We start from the raw sequence: 15,903 nt of genomic DNA, 5'->3' as shown, positions 1-15,903 counted from the left end.
TACAATATTTTGGCTCTTAGCAATTTCAAAAAGCTTTCTTTGAGCTACAGATGCTTCTAGCTGGATGTCTGTGTGGCCAAGTTGCTCATCACAAATGGGTTGAACATCTCCGAGCACAAGCGGTCTCTTCGGTCTGCAGTGGGGAGGAAACAGGGCCTCCAGGGACAGGGGACACATGGCCCTTCAGACCCTGAACGAGGTAGCCCCGAGGGGCCTCCAGCGCCCTCTAGAGCACCCTGCGCTTAGGGAGGCTGGGAGGGCCTGGGATCAAGAAGCAGCACCGAGGACACAGGCCAGGCCAGAGCCCAGAGCTCTCCCGGGCCTACACACCAAGAACCACGTGGCCAAACTTAGAATGAGCAAGACAAAGGGCTAGGCCACCCGACCCGGCGCCCACCTACCCGGGTGCTGCCTAGACCTGGAAGTAAGGGCAGAAGGGGGAGAATGAGGCTGGCCTGGACCTGGCCAGGATGTGAGCTGGGGCATGGGGTCAGGGAGGCAGCGCTGACCTGACCTGATGGGGAATCTGGCCTGGCCTCCCGGAGGGGACAGCTCCAGCCCCAGCCTACCAACATGCAAGCCTCGGTGTCAGGGGCCCCCGTCTCTGTCGTGCTGTTACTTGCCAGGCTGGAGGGCACAGCACAGTGGAGGTGGGGTGCACACGCTCCCCCTACCCCCAGTAGGGGCCACCCGCCTGCAGCCAGAAGAGGGGCTGGTGGGGAGGCTGGCGAGCTGTCCCTTCTGCCAGGCGGCCCCAGCCTCAGCGCCCCGTGCACCTGAGCCGGGTGGGCAGCAGCTCCCATGCAGGGGCAGGAAGACAAGCTTGATAACCACAGGGACAGCGGAAGAGATATTTTTAAATCACCCATCGCTCAGGCAAGTGCTTTTTCTCCTTCTCTTTCCAGTTATAAATCTAGAGGAGAAAAAAAAAGGCAGAAAAGGAAGAGCGACAGAGAGAAAAGGGCAGCTTCACCAAAGGCCCAGGCAGGGAGGGAAGCAGGTATGGGCCAACCGGGGAAGCACTGGAGAGACCCCTCCAATGGGCGGCTCCCCCGTTCCAATCTCCTGGCGCTGCAAATGCTGGAAGCCCGTTAGCAATTAAGCAATTTCGAGTTTGTTTTTTTTCTAGGAAACGTACGTTTTTGAGCGCCCTCCCTTCTTCCGACGTTTTCCCTTCTAGCCCCGTCTCTGCCATCCGTTTTAATCCGCACACTAATTGTAATCCCATTAAAGCAGATATAATTTTATTAGTATTCACAGTTCATCAAGCTACCAATAATAACTGTTACTGCCAATTTTTTTAAGCGGTAAACATTTCTGAGGTTTAGAACAAACTGTAAACAAAAGCCACCCATGTACGAGGGTGACCAGGCGGGTCCCTAGCGCAGCCCTGCGCGCTTCCCCCGAACTCCACGCGCGCCGCCCGGTGACCTCCCAGGCTTCAGGCGTGGTAGCTGCCTCTTCCCTGACCTCCGTCGACACTCATATCAAAGACACCAGGAAGAGAGCTGCCCTGGAGGCCTGGGCCCGCTCTGCCAAGGACTGACCCTCTCGGGCAGGGAGTCCGAGGGGACGGCCACCGGGCCTCCCTGCGAGGCCCAGCACCGGCGCCCCGCGCTCTCCTCTTGGAGCAAATCCACCACGTTCTCCTCTTGGAGCAAATCCACCACACTCTCGCCTGCACCGAAATCATGAGCGCCGCCCCGCGCCACCCCAGCCCGAGCCCGCGCTGCCCTCCTCCCCGGGCTGCAGGCTGTGAGGCTGGGCCGCACTCCGGCCACGCTTTGTCCGGCTTTAGCGGGATACCAGAGGCACTCGTTAAAGCAAATGCATCCCTGCAAACCCATTCTCGCCCTGACACTTCAAGGCTTTATATAGAAACAGGATTTGCTCGTCTTACACCGGCAGTCCCTATTAACGCTCGCCCGGCGCACACACCACCCTAATCCGCGAGGCCGCGGCGTACCCTGGTCCCCTCCCCCCGCCACAACAGCCGTTTTGTTCCCGCAGAAAGCGCCTCGTTGTCCCAGCCCCGGAGCGTCTTAAGGAGGTGAATGCAGAATGCAGAAAAGAGGTTTCCGTGGAATTTAGATTTGCAGGAGGGGGCGGGGGAGGGTGGCGAGGCGCGGAAAGGCTTTAATTTCAGCCGGCTCCGGGGCTGCCCCTCCGAGACCCCCGGGGGAGGGTGGCCAGAGAAGGGCCGCTCAAAATCGCAGCGATGCAGCGTGGGGGACTGGCGGGACGCGCGGCCCCGCTCAGCACCCAGGCGGCCACCGCGGCCGGGGCCGGGAAATGAAACCAAAGCTTCTCTGCTCCCGGGAGTGGAGCAGTGGGCACCCTGTTCCGCTCTCGAACGCTCCCGTCCCGCGCCCGCCCCGGCCGGGCACTGACCTGTGTGCGAAGCCATGGGCAGCGGCGACGGGAAGTACTTTCCCGGCTGGAAGTGCGCGGGGGGCTGCGCGGCGGGCCCGGCCGGGGCGAGGCGCGCGGCGGCGGCGGCACTGCGGTGGCCCAGGCTCCCGCGCTCCGACAGCAGATGCGGCGGCGGCGCAAAGTCGCGGCCATCCATGCCGGGCCCCGGCCCCGGTCCGCCGCCGCTTCCTCGGAGCAGCGCGGCCGGGGCCCGGGGGCGGCTCGGCGCAGAGGCGGCGGCGTCCGGGATCACAGGCGGTGGTGGCGGCGGGGCCGGTCAGCACACGGGAGGACTGGGCTTCTCGGCGGGTGGCCGCGCACCGAGCCGGCGGCCGCTGTGCGGGTTCATGGTCTGTGGAGGCAAAAGCAGAGGAGACACGGGTGACTGGGGGGCTCGGCTCGCCCTGGGGTCCCCGCCCCGCCCGCTCGCCCACTCCCCCCCCACCCCCCACCCCCGCCGGCCCGAGCGAGCGGTGGCCAGGCCGGGTGGCGGGGCCGGGGCGCTGGGTGTCTCCCCGCGGCACGCGCGCGCAGCCCAGCACCTGGGACCCCGCGCGCGCACGCACCGTCCCGGCCACGCTTGGCCCGGGGCAGCTGGGGGAACCCAGCAGCGCTACTAGCCGCCTCCCGTTCTCGTCCCCGCGGGTCCCTGCAGCGAGGGCACCGCGGCGAAGAGGCTGCTGGCTCTGCTGGGTGATAAAAACCCAAATCTGCGAAGCCATCACGCACACTCGCGCGCACACACACACTCACACGCACACCCTCTCCCCTCCCCCGCTGCCCAAAGGTGTCTCGGAGGAAAAGGCCTGGGGTCCACGCTCGCTCACTCTCTCTCCCCACCTCATGCCGCGATCCAGCTTTTACTGCATTCCGCTTAACCGAATAACTATGCTAATTAAGCGAGTAATTTTATTGATTGTAACTCAAGAGTTTTTTTTTTTTTAAATAACCTTCCTTTTTCCCCACTCCCATCCCCCCCATGCATCTTTCGGCCCATTCTTCTGAATCTGCCGTCGTCCTCCCTCCCCAGCCCCAGCGGGACCAGCTCCTGTCCCCAGAATCGCTTCAGGATCCCAGGCCGGCTCCTCAGAGCCCCGGGCGCCCCGCAACCGCCACCAGCATCACCTGGGCCGCCACGCCGCAGTGCCCGGCCTGCTGTCCCGGAGCCGGGAGCTTCCTGTTGAGGCTGTAACAATCACCCCGCCCCCCAATCAAATTCGCCCAGGATCTTCCTCTGCGGATTGGGGGCTTGGGGGTGGGGGGGGATGCTTTCAGAGTCAGAATGCTGCTCTCTCAACGGCCCAAATCGGCCCTAGGATTTCTTCCTTCAGCTCCTGCCGGGGACCGCGAGCAGAGGCCGGTCTCTGCATGGCGGGGCGGCCTGGGTACGCGGGGTCTGCGGTGCCCATTTTGGACCTCCAGTCGGGGAAGGTGGGCCCGGCCCAGCACAACCTACTGCCAGCCAGCAGACCCCGCCCGGACCTCCGGCGGGGCCACCTAAAATGACCCTCACTTCCATTTTCTTTCACCCCCACCCAACGCGGAGCATCCACTCAGGCGAAATTGCGGACAATTTCAGACTCTGGGTGCGGAGGGTCGGAGCCAGTGATAGAAGCTACGTGCACCACCTTGCTCCCAGGCGTTCCTCCAAAGGCGCTCCCGGGCCGCACTTCACATATTCCTCCTCATCTCCTAAATACGTATTGTTTTTAATGTTTATCGCCTCCAACAAAAGGGAGATGGATAGGCTTGATATTCTTAATTAGGAACTTTGCAGAAAACCTTGTGTTTTTGTAGCCATCCCACCATGACAACAAAGCGATTAAGATGTTTTCCATCTCCTGAATACCTTTTTAAATTGCGATATTTTACGCTGCGGGTTCTAAAACGTCTTATTTGCAGACTATTTTGTGTCTGATTTAATCTATAACCGAAAACATAATGTATTAAGTGAATACATATTTGCTCAGCTGATAAGCTTTTTTAATATTTATTCGGAGAGCTTTTGCATTGTAAATAAATGGGTCTACACAAAGCGTTCTCTTTGTCTGGCAACTACATACAACGGCGTTTGGGGCTCCCTTCCCTCTGGGATCGCCAGCTCTCTCCCCCGGTCTTACAAACAGCTCGACTCCCAAGCTCCGAGCCCGGCCTGCAAAGCGAGTGCCCGGCCGCCAGGGCCCGGAGAGTACTCTGGCGAGGGGGCTGCGAGCGCTGGGATCAGGGGAGGGGCTGCCCGGGCAGGACTAGGGACGTGGGGGCTCCCAGCACCGGCCGGTGCCTCCCGAGCTCCGGAGGGCGCCGGGCGGGACAAAGGGAAAGAAGGAAAGAGAGAGAGGTCAGAAACCTGCAGCTTCAAAGGCGCCGAGGGCCGGAGAAGGGCCGGGGGCGGCGCACGCGGGGGTGCCAGGCTTCCTGGAGGCCTCCGGGGAGTCGTGTGTGCTGTGCTTTTGTTTTGTGGTGGTTTATTTTTTTCCAATGAGAAATTTCAAAGTTGAGAAAGCGTGAGCTGCTGGCGATTCTCGGGACGCGGGCTCGGCTACGAAGCAGCAATTTTAATCTCGCACCCCCTGCGGGCGGATCGCAGGCCCGATTGTTCCTTTCTCACCAGCCGGCTCGACTTTTTAAGCAAACAAGAGGCGGATTACTGTCGCCCGCCTGCGCCGCCACGGCTCTGACCGGATTGGAGGGGGCTTTTCTTTGTGTTCTCTCCTCCCGGGGAGAGGCCGCGCGGCGCCTCCGCGTCTGCCAGCGCCGGGCTTCGGGGGCCTGGAGAGCCCGAGGAGGCCAGGAAGCGGGACGAGGAAGGGCGGCCACACGGCCTGGGCTGGGAGCCCCACAGTCCCGCAGCCGCGACGCCGCCACCCCCCGAGTGCCGAGGCCCGGGGCCCACCCCCAGCCCAGCTCCAGGAGAGGCCGCGCAGGAGGACCGCGAGGATAGCGCCACAGCGCCAGGTCAGGCTGAGCTAAGGGAGGAAACGGAGCGAAAAGTGATGGCGGGCAGAGGACCCCGGGCGGGCGGAGAATCGCTGACGAGGGCATTTCGGGAGGAGCTGAACCTCGGAGCACAGGGCTCCTTCCCGGGAAGGCAGGGCGTGACCCGGGAGCCGCGGGTCCCTCTTCCCGCGGCCCCAGGCGTGGCTGGCGCGCTCCAGGATCTGGGGCTTCTACAGGTTTGCTTTATTTTCTGCTTTTGCATCTAAAAATCCGCTCTCTCCTCGCCCGCCTGTCGGAGACCCGGACTCCGACCCGCCTGCCTCCCTCCGGCGCCGTCTCCGGCAGCGCGGGCGCGGTGGGGCCTGCAGGCCGGGCTGGGACCTGGCGCGCCCCGGGGCGCGAGTGGCTCGGCCGCCGCCGCAGAACCCGCTCCCTGCGAAACCGCCGCACCCGCTCCCGAGGAGAGTTATGAGAACTAGGGTCGCGCCTGACCCCCGCGCTTGAGGAAAACCAGCCCGCGGACCCCGCCACACGGGCCGTGACCCGAGCCCCGCGCGCTGTCCCGAACGCGCGCGGTGAAAACGCCCCGCTGCGCCAGCCTCGCTCGGCCCCCCTCCTCCACCCCTTCTCCGAAAAAAAAATCTGAAATGGGAACGAAGACCGAAAAACTCGCCATGACCGTTTCCCTTCCCGGCCCCTAGCCTCGGCCCGGAAGGCCCTTCAGGGCAGCGGCCGTGGGTACCACGAGCCGGCCGGTTCCCCTAGCCGCGGACCGACCGGGCGGTTGGCCAACTCAGGACTGCTTCGGGGAGGGGAGCAGGCTAGGGGAGCGAATAGTTGGGGTTCGTTCGTGCGTCACCCAAAGCTGGGAGCACGCTGGCGGCGCCCGGACTTCGCCGACTGTCCGCCCGGTGCCACCCGCGCGGCTCGCGCCAGACGCAGCCTGGCGGTCCCTGTCCTGTCTCGAGTATTTATTTTTTATGCTGGGTGTCGATCGAGACAACAAGCGTTCAGAGCAAAGCAAGGACGCATTACGGGGGGGATTTTAAACCGATCGATAAGATTTTTCAGAGAAAAAAATCGCTTATATAGTCCATATTTTTTAAGAAAAAAAAGCTTCGACATTTTAACGGATTTTGTTAAAAGGGAAGGTATATATTTCTTAACATCACAACCCTGAATTTCTTTTGCTAAAAAAAAAAAATGTAAAACCCCAAAGCCAGAATAAAAAATAATAATAAAAATACAAAAACAAAAAAAAAAAAAATGAAAGCAATTTCAGTTACTTACTGGAGGCTGTTTCCTGGATACAACTGAATGCAATACAATTAAATCAGTAAATGTGACTTTGTTTTGTATTCCTATTGGTATTTTCAATGTGCTGACTGTTGCACTGTAAATGCACCGCTTCCACAACAACGACTCTAGCGAGCCCATCCAGAGCGGCTCTCAAACCTGCAGCCTGGCGCGGCGAGCCACGGGCCCTGCATACTAATAAGCTCGTGCCACTCAGCCCGGAGCAGCCAGCGCGCTGATTGGCCGCGCAGCCCTCCACGGCCGGGAGCTCGTGCCACTCATTCGGCGTAAACAGGCCTCCCAATAGGCTGGCGCCAGGCCAGGGAGCTGCCAATCAGGAAGCAGCGGGGCTACTACCAAGCCCGATGGCGCCTAATTCAAGCCCGGCGACTGCGCAGCTCCTCTGCGCAGATCATTGCTGCTGAATGGGAATGTGGTGGCGCAGGGCAGGAGAGGGAGCTGGAACCAGCGAGTGCGCGTGTCCCGGCGGAGGGGGAGGCGTAGACACAGACACAGACACACACACACATATATGTTTAATCCAGCAGGTCTAACGTTTGGCTTCTGCCGCACGGAAGACCAAAGGAAGAAACACCGCCACCCCTTAAAAGTAGCTCCTTTTTCTTCCTGTGATCTGTCTGGCAGGTGGCAGGTAGGCCAGACCTCCAAGCCCAGAGGCCTCCCCAGGTTGCCTGGCCCATCTATCGCTCTGAGGCTGCTGCCTGCCCGGACCCGAGCTCACGGATGCACGCCCGTCCGCTGCTTGGGCAGTACAAGCCTTGAATAGCCCGCCCGGCCCTCTCCTCCCCCTGACCTGGGGATCAGACCCTGGGAAGTGAGTTCTGAGTCTCCAGCCGTCTACATTACTGGCTCTCAATTTTATCTCCCTCTGCCACACTTTGCAACAGAGCAACTACTAAAATGAAAATCAGGGATTTATTGCGAAGACAAGGATTGCCCTTTCTTCATCTACACCTAGATTTAAAAAATATTTTCAGCTCGATAATGGGGGAAGGCGGTATGGTGTGGTAAACCATGTATAGTATTTCTCAGTGCTGCTCCCTGTCTGCATATCTGCTAAATCCTCACTCCAACTAAAGCAAGCTACTGAACAATTTTTATCGTAATCAGATGCAAACCACTTCTAAAATATTCTGCAAACAAATATTTCTGTTAGAATTTGGTTTCCCACCCAAATGCTATTTATTCTCAGGGAGTCGAGGTGATGTCTTAGTGGCGATGGATACATTTATTTTTGCTCCTCTTTCTCCCTGTGAATCTCTGCCTCCCCCTCTGGGGGAAAAAAGGATATTTAAACTAGAAGCCAAATGACAGATTCACACGCATTCGAAATTCTCCACCGTCTCATTCCAGCAGGGACACGAAAGAGTTAAACTCAAAGCCTGTTGTCTCTCTGTTTCCCCGCCCCCACTCCCGCTCCCGCGGGACCGCTGGGATTGGTTGGCACTCCGCCAGCGGACTGTCCATCACCGAGTGTAAACAAGGCGCTGATTGGCTGTTGTCCAGTCCGCACTGGGCCTCCTGAAAAAAGCAATTACTGGCTCCGCGGTTTCAAGGCGGCCCAAGGCCGCTTGATGAAAGGAGATAAGCTGGGGACCGTTTCCAGGATCCCCGCGGGCCGACCCGGGCAGCCCGGGAGCCGAGGTGCGTCGGAGAGCCCGCGGATCAAAGGAATCTGGAGAGAAAGGGGAAGCGGGCGGCCGGTCCCGGCCGGCCTTCCCCCCCGCAGGCCACGCCGACCTGGGGTGGGGGGCTGCGGGCCGCGGGTGGGGACTCCGGGATTTCCCGCCTGCCTGAGTCGGGGCCTGCGCCGGCGCCGGCTTTGGGCGGCGCAGCCGGGAGGGGAGCTCCGGAGAGCCCGGGGCTCGCAGGTAAGCGCCAGGGCTCCGCGGGCCGGGCCGGGGGCTCAGGACAAGGCGCGGGGCTCGCCCCGGCTGGCTTAGGAGTGGCGGTCGCGCAGGCCCGGGTCCCGGCTCCGGCGTCTCCCGGCTCCGGCGGCCGGGACCCCCAGCGACCGAGCCCCTGGCCAGGCCCCAGGCCGGCGCCTTCGGAAGCGACGTCTGGCGGGCCGCGGGGCCCGAGGGGCAGAGTCGGGAAGCGTAAATCCCCGTTGCGCGCGGAGATGAGATTAGCGCGCGGCTATTCATTAGGGCGGGGACGATTGAATTAGGTCCCTGGGCGCGGTCGCCGGCTGGGGGTGTGTTTGGCGCCGACCCCCGGGCTTTGGCCGTAGCATCGGGAGGCTGGAGTAGCGGCCCCAGCGAGTGTGTTGGGGAACTGGGCGCCTCCGGGTCCCAGCCCCGCGGGTGCAGGCGGAGGCTGCCCGCTTCCCGCGTACACCGAGGACGGCCGGCCCGGCTCCGGAGAAATGGCGCTTGAGAAAGGAGGGGAGGGCAAGGTTCCTGGACCCTGCATAGGGACGGGTCGCCGGGGACCCGCGCAACCCTCCGGGGATGGGGGAGGCGCACGCTAGAAGCGGCGCGCGGGCCCGGGCCCGGGGCTAACACCATGGGGCCCAGTCTCTCCTGGCTTGGGTGAGTCGACGCGCACCGAAGCCCCGGGTCCACGCAGGGCGCCCCTCACAGACGGCGCGTTTCCTACTCTCCTAAGGAACCGAGTTCCCATCACTGCCTCCGATGAGCTTGTTTCCGGATCAGGAACCTTTTTCAAGTTAATTTTTAAAGCCTCATTTGAGTTTTTTAATATAGGAAAATATGTATATGAGAAAAACATTGGCTCCAACAAAGAGAACACCGTGGTGTCCCAGGACTTGCTCTGAGCTCCCCGCGTCAGGGCAGGGGCTCCACCTCAAACCGACCTGTGGGGGAAAGGGAGGCCTCAAGCCCCTGGGAGTCCTGGTCCCCTCCAGAATGTGTTGCAAGGAGAGTGGCTGGAAAGGCCCCACAGAGCCCCTCAACCAGCCTCCCCTCTCCCTTGGGCAGATTGTTCTAGGGTCCTGGAGCCTGAAGGATGGACCCTCAGTTTGCCTGCCCCCATCCCCAGTCACCGTTCACCATCCGAGAAATGCTCACTGCCAGGGACATGGGAGGGCAGAGAGTAGCTCACAGGTGCGTGGCCCCTGTCTCCTGAAGCTAGTTTAGACCCTTCTAGCTCAGCCTCACCAGATCCCCAGGGTGAGCACTGGCTTCACATCCCCCAAGTGCTGGCCCCTTCGTGTCCCCAAGAGAGGCTGCTCGGGCAGGCGGGCAAAGGCCCTGAGGCATTGAGTGCACCTTCCAGAGCACTGCGGAGGCTCCCTGTCCTTCTCCTTCCTCCCCACTCCTGCCTCCTCCTCCCCCAGTGTTCACTTAAAACAAATTGTACTGGGCTTTTTGTTTTTTTTTTCAATACTGTTTCAAAACAGTTGTTACAGCAAATAACTGCAGACGGGTCTGCTGGACTCGGTGGAGAGGGGCTGGCAGCTGCCCAGCACGGGCGCCTGGCCGCTGGGCAGCTCCGGCAATACCAAAATAAGCTCCCGAGTTCTCCTGGAAGACTTGGGCCGCTGGGAGCTCAGGCTGGCGATCTGCTTGGAGGAAACCTCCTTGGTTTCCTTTTTTACTCTTCCTGCTGTCCAGAGCTAACAAATGTTTTTAATTTTAGAGGAACATGGTATGGGGATCTGCAGGTTCGCCTTCCACTGGGGAGAGGACCAGGGAGGGGACAGGGGAGGGAGAAAGGAGAGGGGATAATAAACCCAAGGTCAGTCTTGATGCTGGAGTGCCCAGGTCTCCGAAGTTCCTGCAGCTTTACAGATGAGTGGGCTGCAAGTGAGGCTGGGCCTGTGGACACCCAGTGGGGCCTGGAACAGTGCCAGGAGTGGCCGTGAACCCCACCTTGATCCCTCTCCAGCAGGATCTGGGGTTACTGCCATGGGCCTGGCAGACACCACTCCAGGTTTGCCCTCTGGCCTAGGGAGAAGATAAACCCCCACCCCACATAACCAGCTGCGTTTCTACACCTGGCAGGCCGGCTCACACATCACACTTGAATGCACGCACACACTTGTGCACAGTCTTGAGGGTGTGCACATACATCTGTCTGTACGCACTCATGTGCCAACATGTGAATCACTTGGAAGCGTATACACCCAAACCCACAGCACAGATGGGCAGACAGGTGAGCCTCATGCAGCATGTCACACTCCCACATGCACAAAACATGCATGCAGAGGCACATCACACATGCAGAAGCACTCCCGAGAACCACCTTCTCCCTTCCAGCCTAGGGGCCCCTGTTCCCCCAGAACTGGGCCCAGCCCTGGAGCCCCCTCCAGCACTCCTCTCCCACCCCCACGCTCCCCAAGAATGGCAGCAGATGTAGGTCTCCCGGCTCCCAAACCACTGAGATCCTGCTCTGTCTGAAATAATCACATAAATAATCATTTTTTAATATAAGGGGGTGGGAGTGTCAGGCAAGTTGCATGAAATTGTGAATTAGCCATTGCTCCAAATAAATGCCTGCTTTGGCCAGAGAGCAGCAGCACGGCACCCCCAGTAATCCTATGTTGGGTGTCACTCCATTGTTCCCTGGGCTGTTAGTCAAAGGGCAAATTTGAAACAATTTCTTGATGACAAAAATTGACTCTTAATTCTTCCCACCAGAGGCACAGGGGGACAAGTCCAGGGACCAGGCCTGAGACTGGGGCTGGCATCAGGAGGGGTAGGCAGGGGTCAAGGTGGGGGGCCTAAAATGGTTCACAGCAGAGACCCCTCCACCAGAGGACAGCAGCAGCTCACCCCCACCCCAGAATCAGTGTTCGGGAGGACAGCTGGGGCGGGGGGTTAGGAACAATCCCACTCCCTCCCAGAAGAGGCCCTGACCCCCCACCCCACCCATCTGCCTGTAGGAGTCCCTCTGCTATAGACTGGGGGGAGTTCTTTCCATCAGGGCCTTTCCTGGTGCCTGGAGGGAAGAGGGTATGGAGGAAAGGTCCATGTGTTCCCCCCGCTCACCTCCCCTGCTCAGCAGTGTGACCTCTGGCTCTGGGGAGGATTGGGAAGCCCCAGGGTCTGTGCCTTGGAGGTGGGGGGCAGCCTTTTCTCTGCCACAGCTTCTGTCTTCGGGAGCTTACCCTTCCTAGGAGCAGAACTGTTGTGGAGGGGAGAGGACGGCGAAGGTTCCGAATCGAAGGGGGCTGCCCCCACTGAAAACAAAGCTTCCAATCACAGCCCCTTTATTTATCAGGACCCAGAGGATGAGGTGGCAGGGGAGGGGGCTGCATGGAGGGAGCGCTGCACCCTCGTCCCCAGCGCCTGGGCTGAGGCCCAGGGTATGGGGGCTGAGGCAGGCCACGGAGGAGCAAGGCTTGTCAGGGGCCAGGCCTGGGTGGGAGATTGTCTTCCAGGCACACACAGCTCCCAGCCCGACGCACAAGGCTGTCTGTCCCTTCTTGGGCCCTCCCAGAGAGTCCCCGGCTCCAGCCTAAGCAGGGAGCCAGGTTGGGGATGTGGGAAGGCAGAAGTCCCAGGGATCCTGGGAGAGGCTCAGGTTGTACCTGCAGGCCTTGGTCTCCTCGACAGACCTCGGGAGGAGGTTGTAAGTTTTTTAAAGAAACCAGAGCAGCAGAGGAAAGGGACTCAGCAGCCCGGGGCGCGACTTTCTGGACTCCCCTCCAGTGAGGGGGCTCCATTGCTGCAGTTGCCAGTTTTGTCCAACCAGGTCAGGAGGCTGCCCGGCCCCCTCCCCGTTCTCAAAGTTGCTTGTTAAACACAGAGTCGTAATTTGTGGCTAAATATAACCAGTGTGTTTGCACGGAAAGTATAATTCAGGGTGCTTGTTGTATGAGGTTATCAAGGAGACCCATCTGGGTTAAATTAAAGTGATTTTCATAAAGGGCAGAAGTGCCCCTCCGCCTGGTTTCCCTGCCTTTTTATTAGTGACAGTGTGATTGCTGCAATTATTAGAGGGGACCGAGGAAGGTGGGAGTTGCCAGGGACCCCCATGCTGAGGAGGGAGCCTCCCAGCCCCCTTCCACTCACCATTGTCCTGCTGCCCCTCCAGCCTCCTAGTCACTGTCACCTCCTCTGCGGCTGGAGGACTGGAGAAAGGCCCAGGAGCCCTGGGAATCTCCACTGTGCCAGGCTGCCTTCCCTAAAGGCGGGCTCCTTCCCCACAGGCAGCCAGTCTGGGGGTGGACCTGGAGGGGGCCTGGAGGGGCAGGGTTCTCTGAGAATCTCTGGGCCAAGGGATGCACTTTGGGGATCTGCTGGAATAAAGAGTAATTGGTTTTCCCCGCAGGAGGTTGACCCCAAACAGCCCTCAGTCTTCCTGCCCACGAGGACAACGGGGACAGGAAGCCAGACCCGGGAGAGAAAGTCCAGATCAGACAGATGGGGGTTGGGAGGGCCTAGTGGCTGAAACTGCCCTGCTTGGGGACAGTGCTCAGGCAGGACCAATCCAAATGAGGGCACTGCTTATGTGGTCCTTCTGGGAGCATCCTCCAGAGCAGAGCCTGGCTTCAGGCCCTCCCTGCAAGGACACCTGCCTCCACTCCCTGCCAGACCAGGCCTGGCTGCAGAGGTGAAGGGGGCGTCAGGGCTGCCTGTCTCCACTATTTGGCTCTCCACTGTTTGGCTGTGTTTACACGTATCGCTGTCAGGGTGTCTGGACAGTGGGGCTCAGAGGGCCTCAGTGGCCCAGACTTCCCCATGCCTATTCTCACATTGGTGGGAGGGCCCTAGTGGAGGGGTACAGGCTGGGTGGCGGGGCCAGGCCAGCGGTGACCTACAGGACCATGGAGCATTTAGGTCTCCCACCCAACCCCACCTTGTCCTCTGAGCATCAGTTACAGAACCCAGGCAGCAGGAGGGCAGGGCCCGGCCCCTTCCCACCCATCCTCAAGGCAGGCAGGAACTCTGAAGCCAGCTTCCACCAGGGGTTCCCTTAGCCCCCACCCTCCAAAAGCCCCAGACCCTGCCAGGCCTCACCCTGCCAGCATCGTGGCCCCAGCTGAGGGCTCCCAAAGGCAGTTGCTGCCAACACAAGCAGGAGGCCTCGGGGCATCCCGCAGGGCACACACCAGATCGACCTGGGCTCCCCCCGCACCTCCCAGACCCAGCCCTCTAGTGGGTCCTGGCCCACAAACCCCCACGCCCCGCCCCTGAGATGAGCCCCACCGCCCACCTGCCCTCCAGCTCTGGAGACTTTTCTCTCCCTTGGCCATGGCTCCCATTGGGAGGCTGCAGGCCCTCCCTGGGCTGGACCAGAGGGGACAGACTGCCTCTCCCCTGCGACTTCTGGGGGCACTGGAGTCCTTGGCCTGGTTACCTACAGCATTTATAGCCCTCCAGTAAGTTATTTGGAGTTCTCACAGATCAGCGTGTGCCTGGGGCAGAGCCCTCACCTCCAGCCCCTGGACCACCTGACTGCTGCCTCCGCCTGCTCCAAATACGGCCACCACCTCTTTTGTTAACGGGACAGTTGATCCATTAAATTAAAAATAATTCAATAGATTCATTTTTTTTCTGGCCTGCACAAATACGTATTCTACTTCAATTCATGAAGCATCAGTACTCGCTGCAGGGATAATTCCCCAGGTGGGAGAAGAGTTTCAGGGAAAGTGCCCCGAAAGGGAGACTCCCGAAAAATCCCTTTCCCAACAGCCAAGGCAGGAAGGCCAGAGGAGCCTGCCCCGGGCCAGGGCCCAGACCCGCGCAGCAGCCCGCTCTCCCGGCCACTTCTGCCGGGGCCTTTCCGAGCGAAATCCATTAGGGCCAGGTCTCTGCGCCTCCACTACCCGGGGTCCGGGCAATACGCAGCCCCGACCACCGCCCGCGGCCCGCCCTCGGCCCGGGGGAAGCGCAGAGACACACTGGAGGCATTTTCTTCCCTCTGGAATTGATTGTTTTTTGTTTTTGTTTTAATAGCAGGACTTTTCCAAGCAAAAAGTCTGAGGCGGGTGGTAAAAAATCAAAGCGTCTACATCCAAGCCCGGAACAAAAGCCCTTTGGAAATCCCGCGGCGGGGCCGGGCGCGCGGGCGGATGCGGCAGGAGGGGCGGCCAAGCGCGCCCGGGACCCGCGTCGGGAGAAGCCGCGCAGCGCCCACCGTGGGGGTCGAGTCCCGGCGGCCCCACCTGCTCCGGAGTCGGCCCTGTCCCTCCGTCTGGGGAGGCGGCCGGAGGCGCCATCACCGCAGATTTATGGCCCGGGTGCCGTGCTTCCTACTCCCACAGTGGGGCCCAGTAACATTAAACAGAAAATTGACGAGAACGGAGCGAAGCCGAATCCCTTTCCCTCCAGCCCCGTCCCCCTCGCTTTTCGGGGAGGGAACCAGGGACCAGAGCAAGGGCGTCCCCGAGTTTGTGCGCTCGGAAGCCCGTGCCGGAGGCTTCTCCCGGATTCCAGAGCCCAGGCCGCGTGCTTCGGGCGCGCGACCCCCGCCCGGACCGCACCCCTTCGCCGGCCGCAACCTCAGCTCCCGTTCCACGTGCCCGGGGCGGCCAGGCAGAGTGGGGCCCCGCACCCGGGTCGCTGCCGCTCGGAGGGCCCAAGCCGGATGAGGCTCCGACGCGCCCTCGGTCCTCCGTCCGCGCCCCAGGTCCGGGGAGCGCCCCGCTGCCTCCAGCACAGCTGGGGAGGGAGGACCCCGGCTGCCCAGCCCCCACCCTCGCCGCCGCGCCCCGCCCCCGGCCGGCGCAAGTGGGAGAAGAGAGCGAGAGAGGAGCGGGGCGCGCCTGGGTGGCTGCCGGGGGTCGCGCCTCTGGCCTCGAGCGCCCGCTCCCTCCGCCCCCCGGCGCCTCCTGGCACCGAACCCGCCGCGCCGAGTCCTTAAAGGCGCCGCCTGCTCTGCTGGCCTTTGTCCGCGTGTCAGGGAAGGTCACACCGGGGGGTGGCGCGGGGACAGCGACACTGCCGGGCGCCGGCGTACCCCCTACCCCCTCCTCCGCCCTTGGGGCACTTGCTGCGGCCCTGCAGGCGTTGGTCTTGTAGCACTTGTCCTGTCGTGCTGGGTTACACACAGCCATGACCGGAGCCGGGGCATGTGTTTCTCAGAGAGGAATCCAGGGAGCCCTGTGGGGGCTGCTTGGGGAAATGATGCTGCCATCCCCATGCCCCTGGTGCTAAACAGGGAGAATAAAGAAGCCCTGGCCTGAGGGAGACAGCCCCAGGGGACAAACAGAACCCTGGTTCATAGCCCAGAGAGGGAACGGGAGGGCCAGGCCTCAGCCAACTCCAATCCTGCCCTGCCTGAGCCAACTCCATTCCTCACCTCTCTGGCCTGCGTGGTTATCGT

The 15,903-nt window shown here is 61.1% G+C and overlaps 1 protein-coding gene across 5 annotated transcripts in view; it reads right to left on the bottom strand.

The window, feature by feature from the left end:
- The window catches only part of BAHCC1 (BAH domain and coiled-coil containing 1), a 70,093-nt gene extending 63,275 nt beyond the window's left edge, over positions 1-6,818 (bottom strand). For 2 of the 5 annotated variants that reach the window (XM_033182586.1, XM_033182588.1), the window contains exon 1: positions 2,392-2,965. In XM_033182586.1, the coding sequence (XP_033038477.1) occupies positions 2,392-2,569 (178 nt within the window). In that variant the 5' untranslated portion in view covers positions 2,570-2,965. The other 3 variants (XM_033182584.1, XM_033182587.1, XM_033182589.1) reach the window with 3 other exon arrangements.
- Positions 6,819-15,903: the final 9,085 nt, after the last annotated feature.

This window comes from Trachypithecus francoisi, unplaced genomic scaffold (genome assembly GCF_009764315.1).
Source record: "Trachypithecus francoisi isolate TF-2019V2 unplaced genomic scaffold, Tfra_2.0 Lachesis_group20, whole genome shotgun sequence".
Taxonomy (NCBI): domain Eukaryota; kingdom Metazoa; phylum Chordata; class Mammalia; order Primates; family Cercopithecidae; genus Trachypithecus; species Trachypithecus francoisi.
The sequence above is the reverse complement of the archived record's forward strand: the minus strand, read 5'-3'. Positions and strand labels throughout refer to the sequence as shown.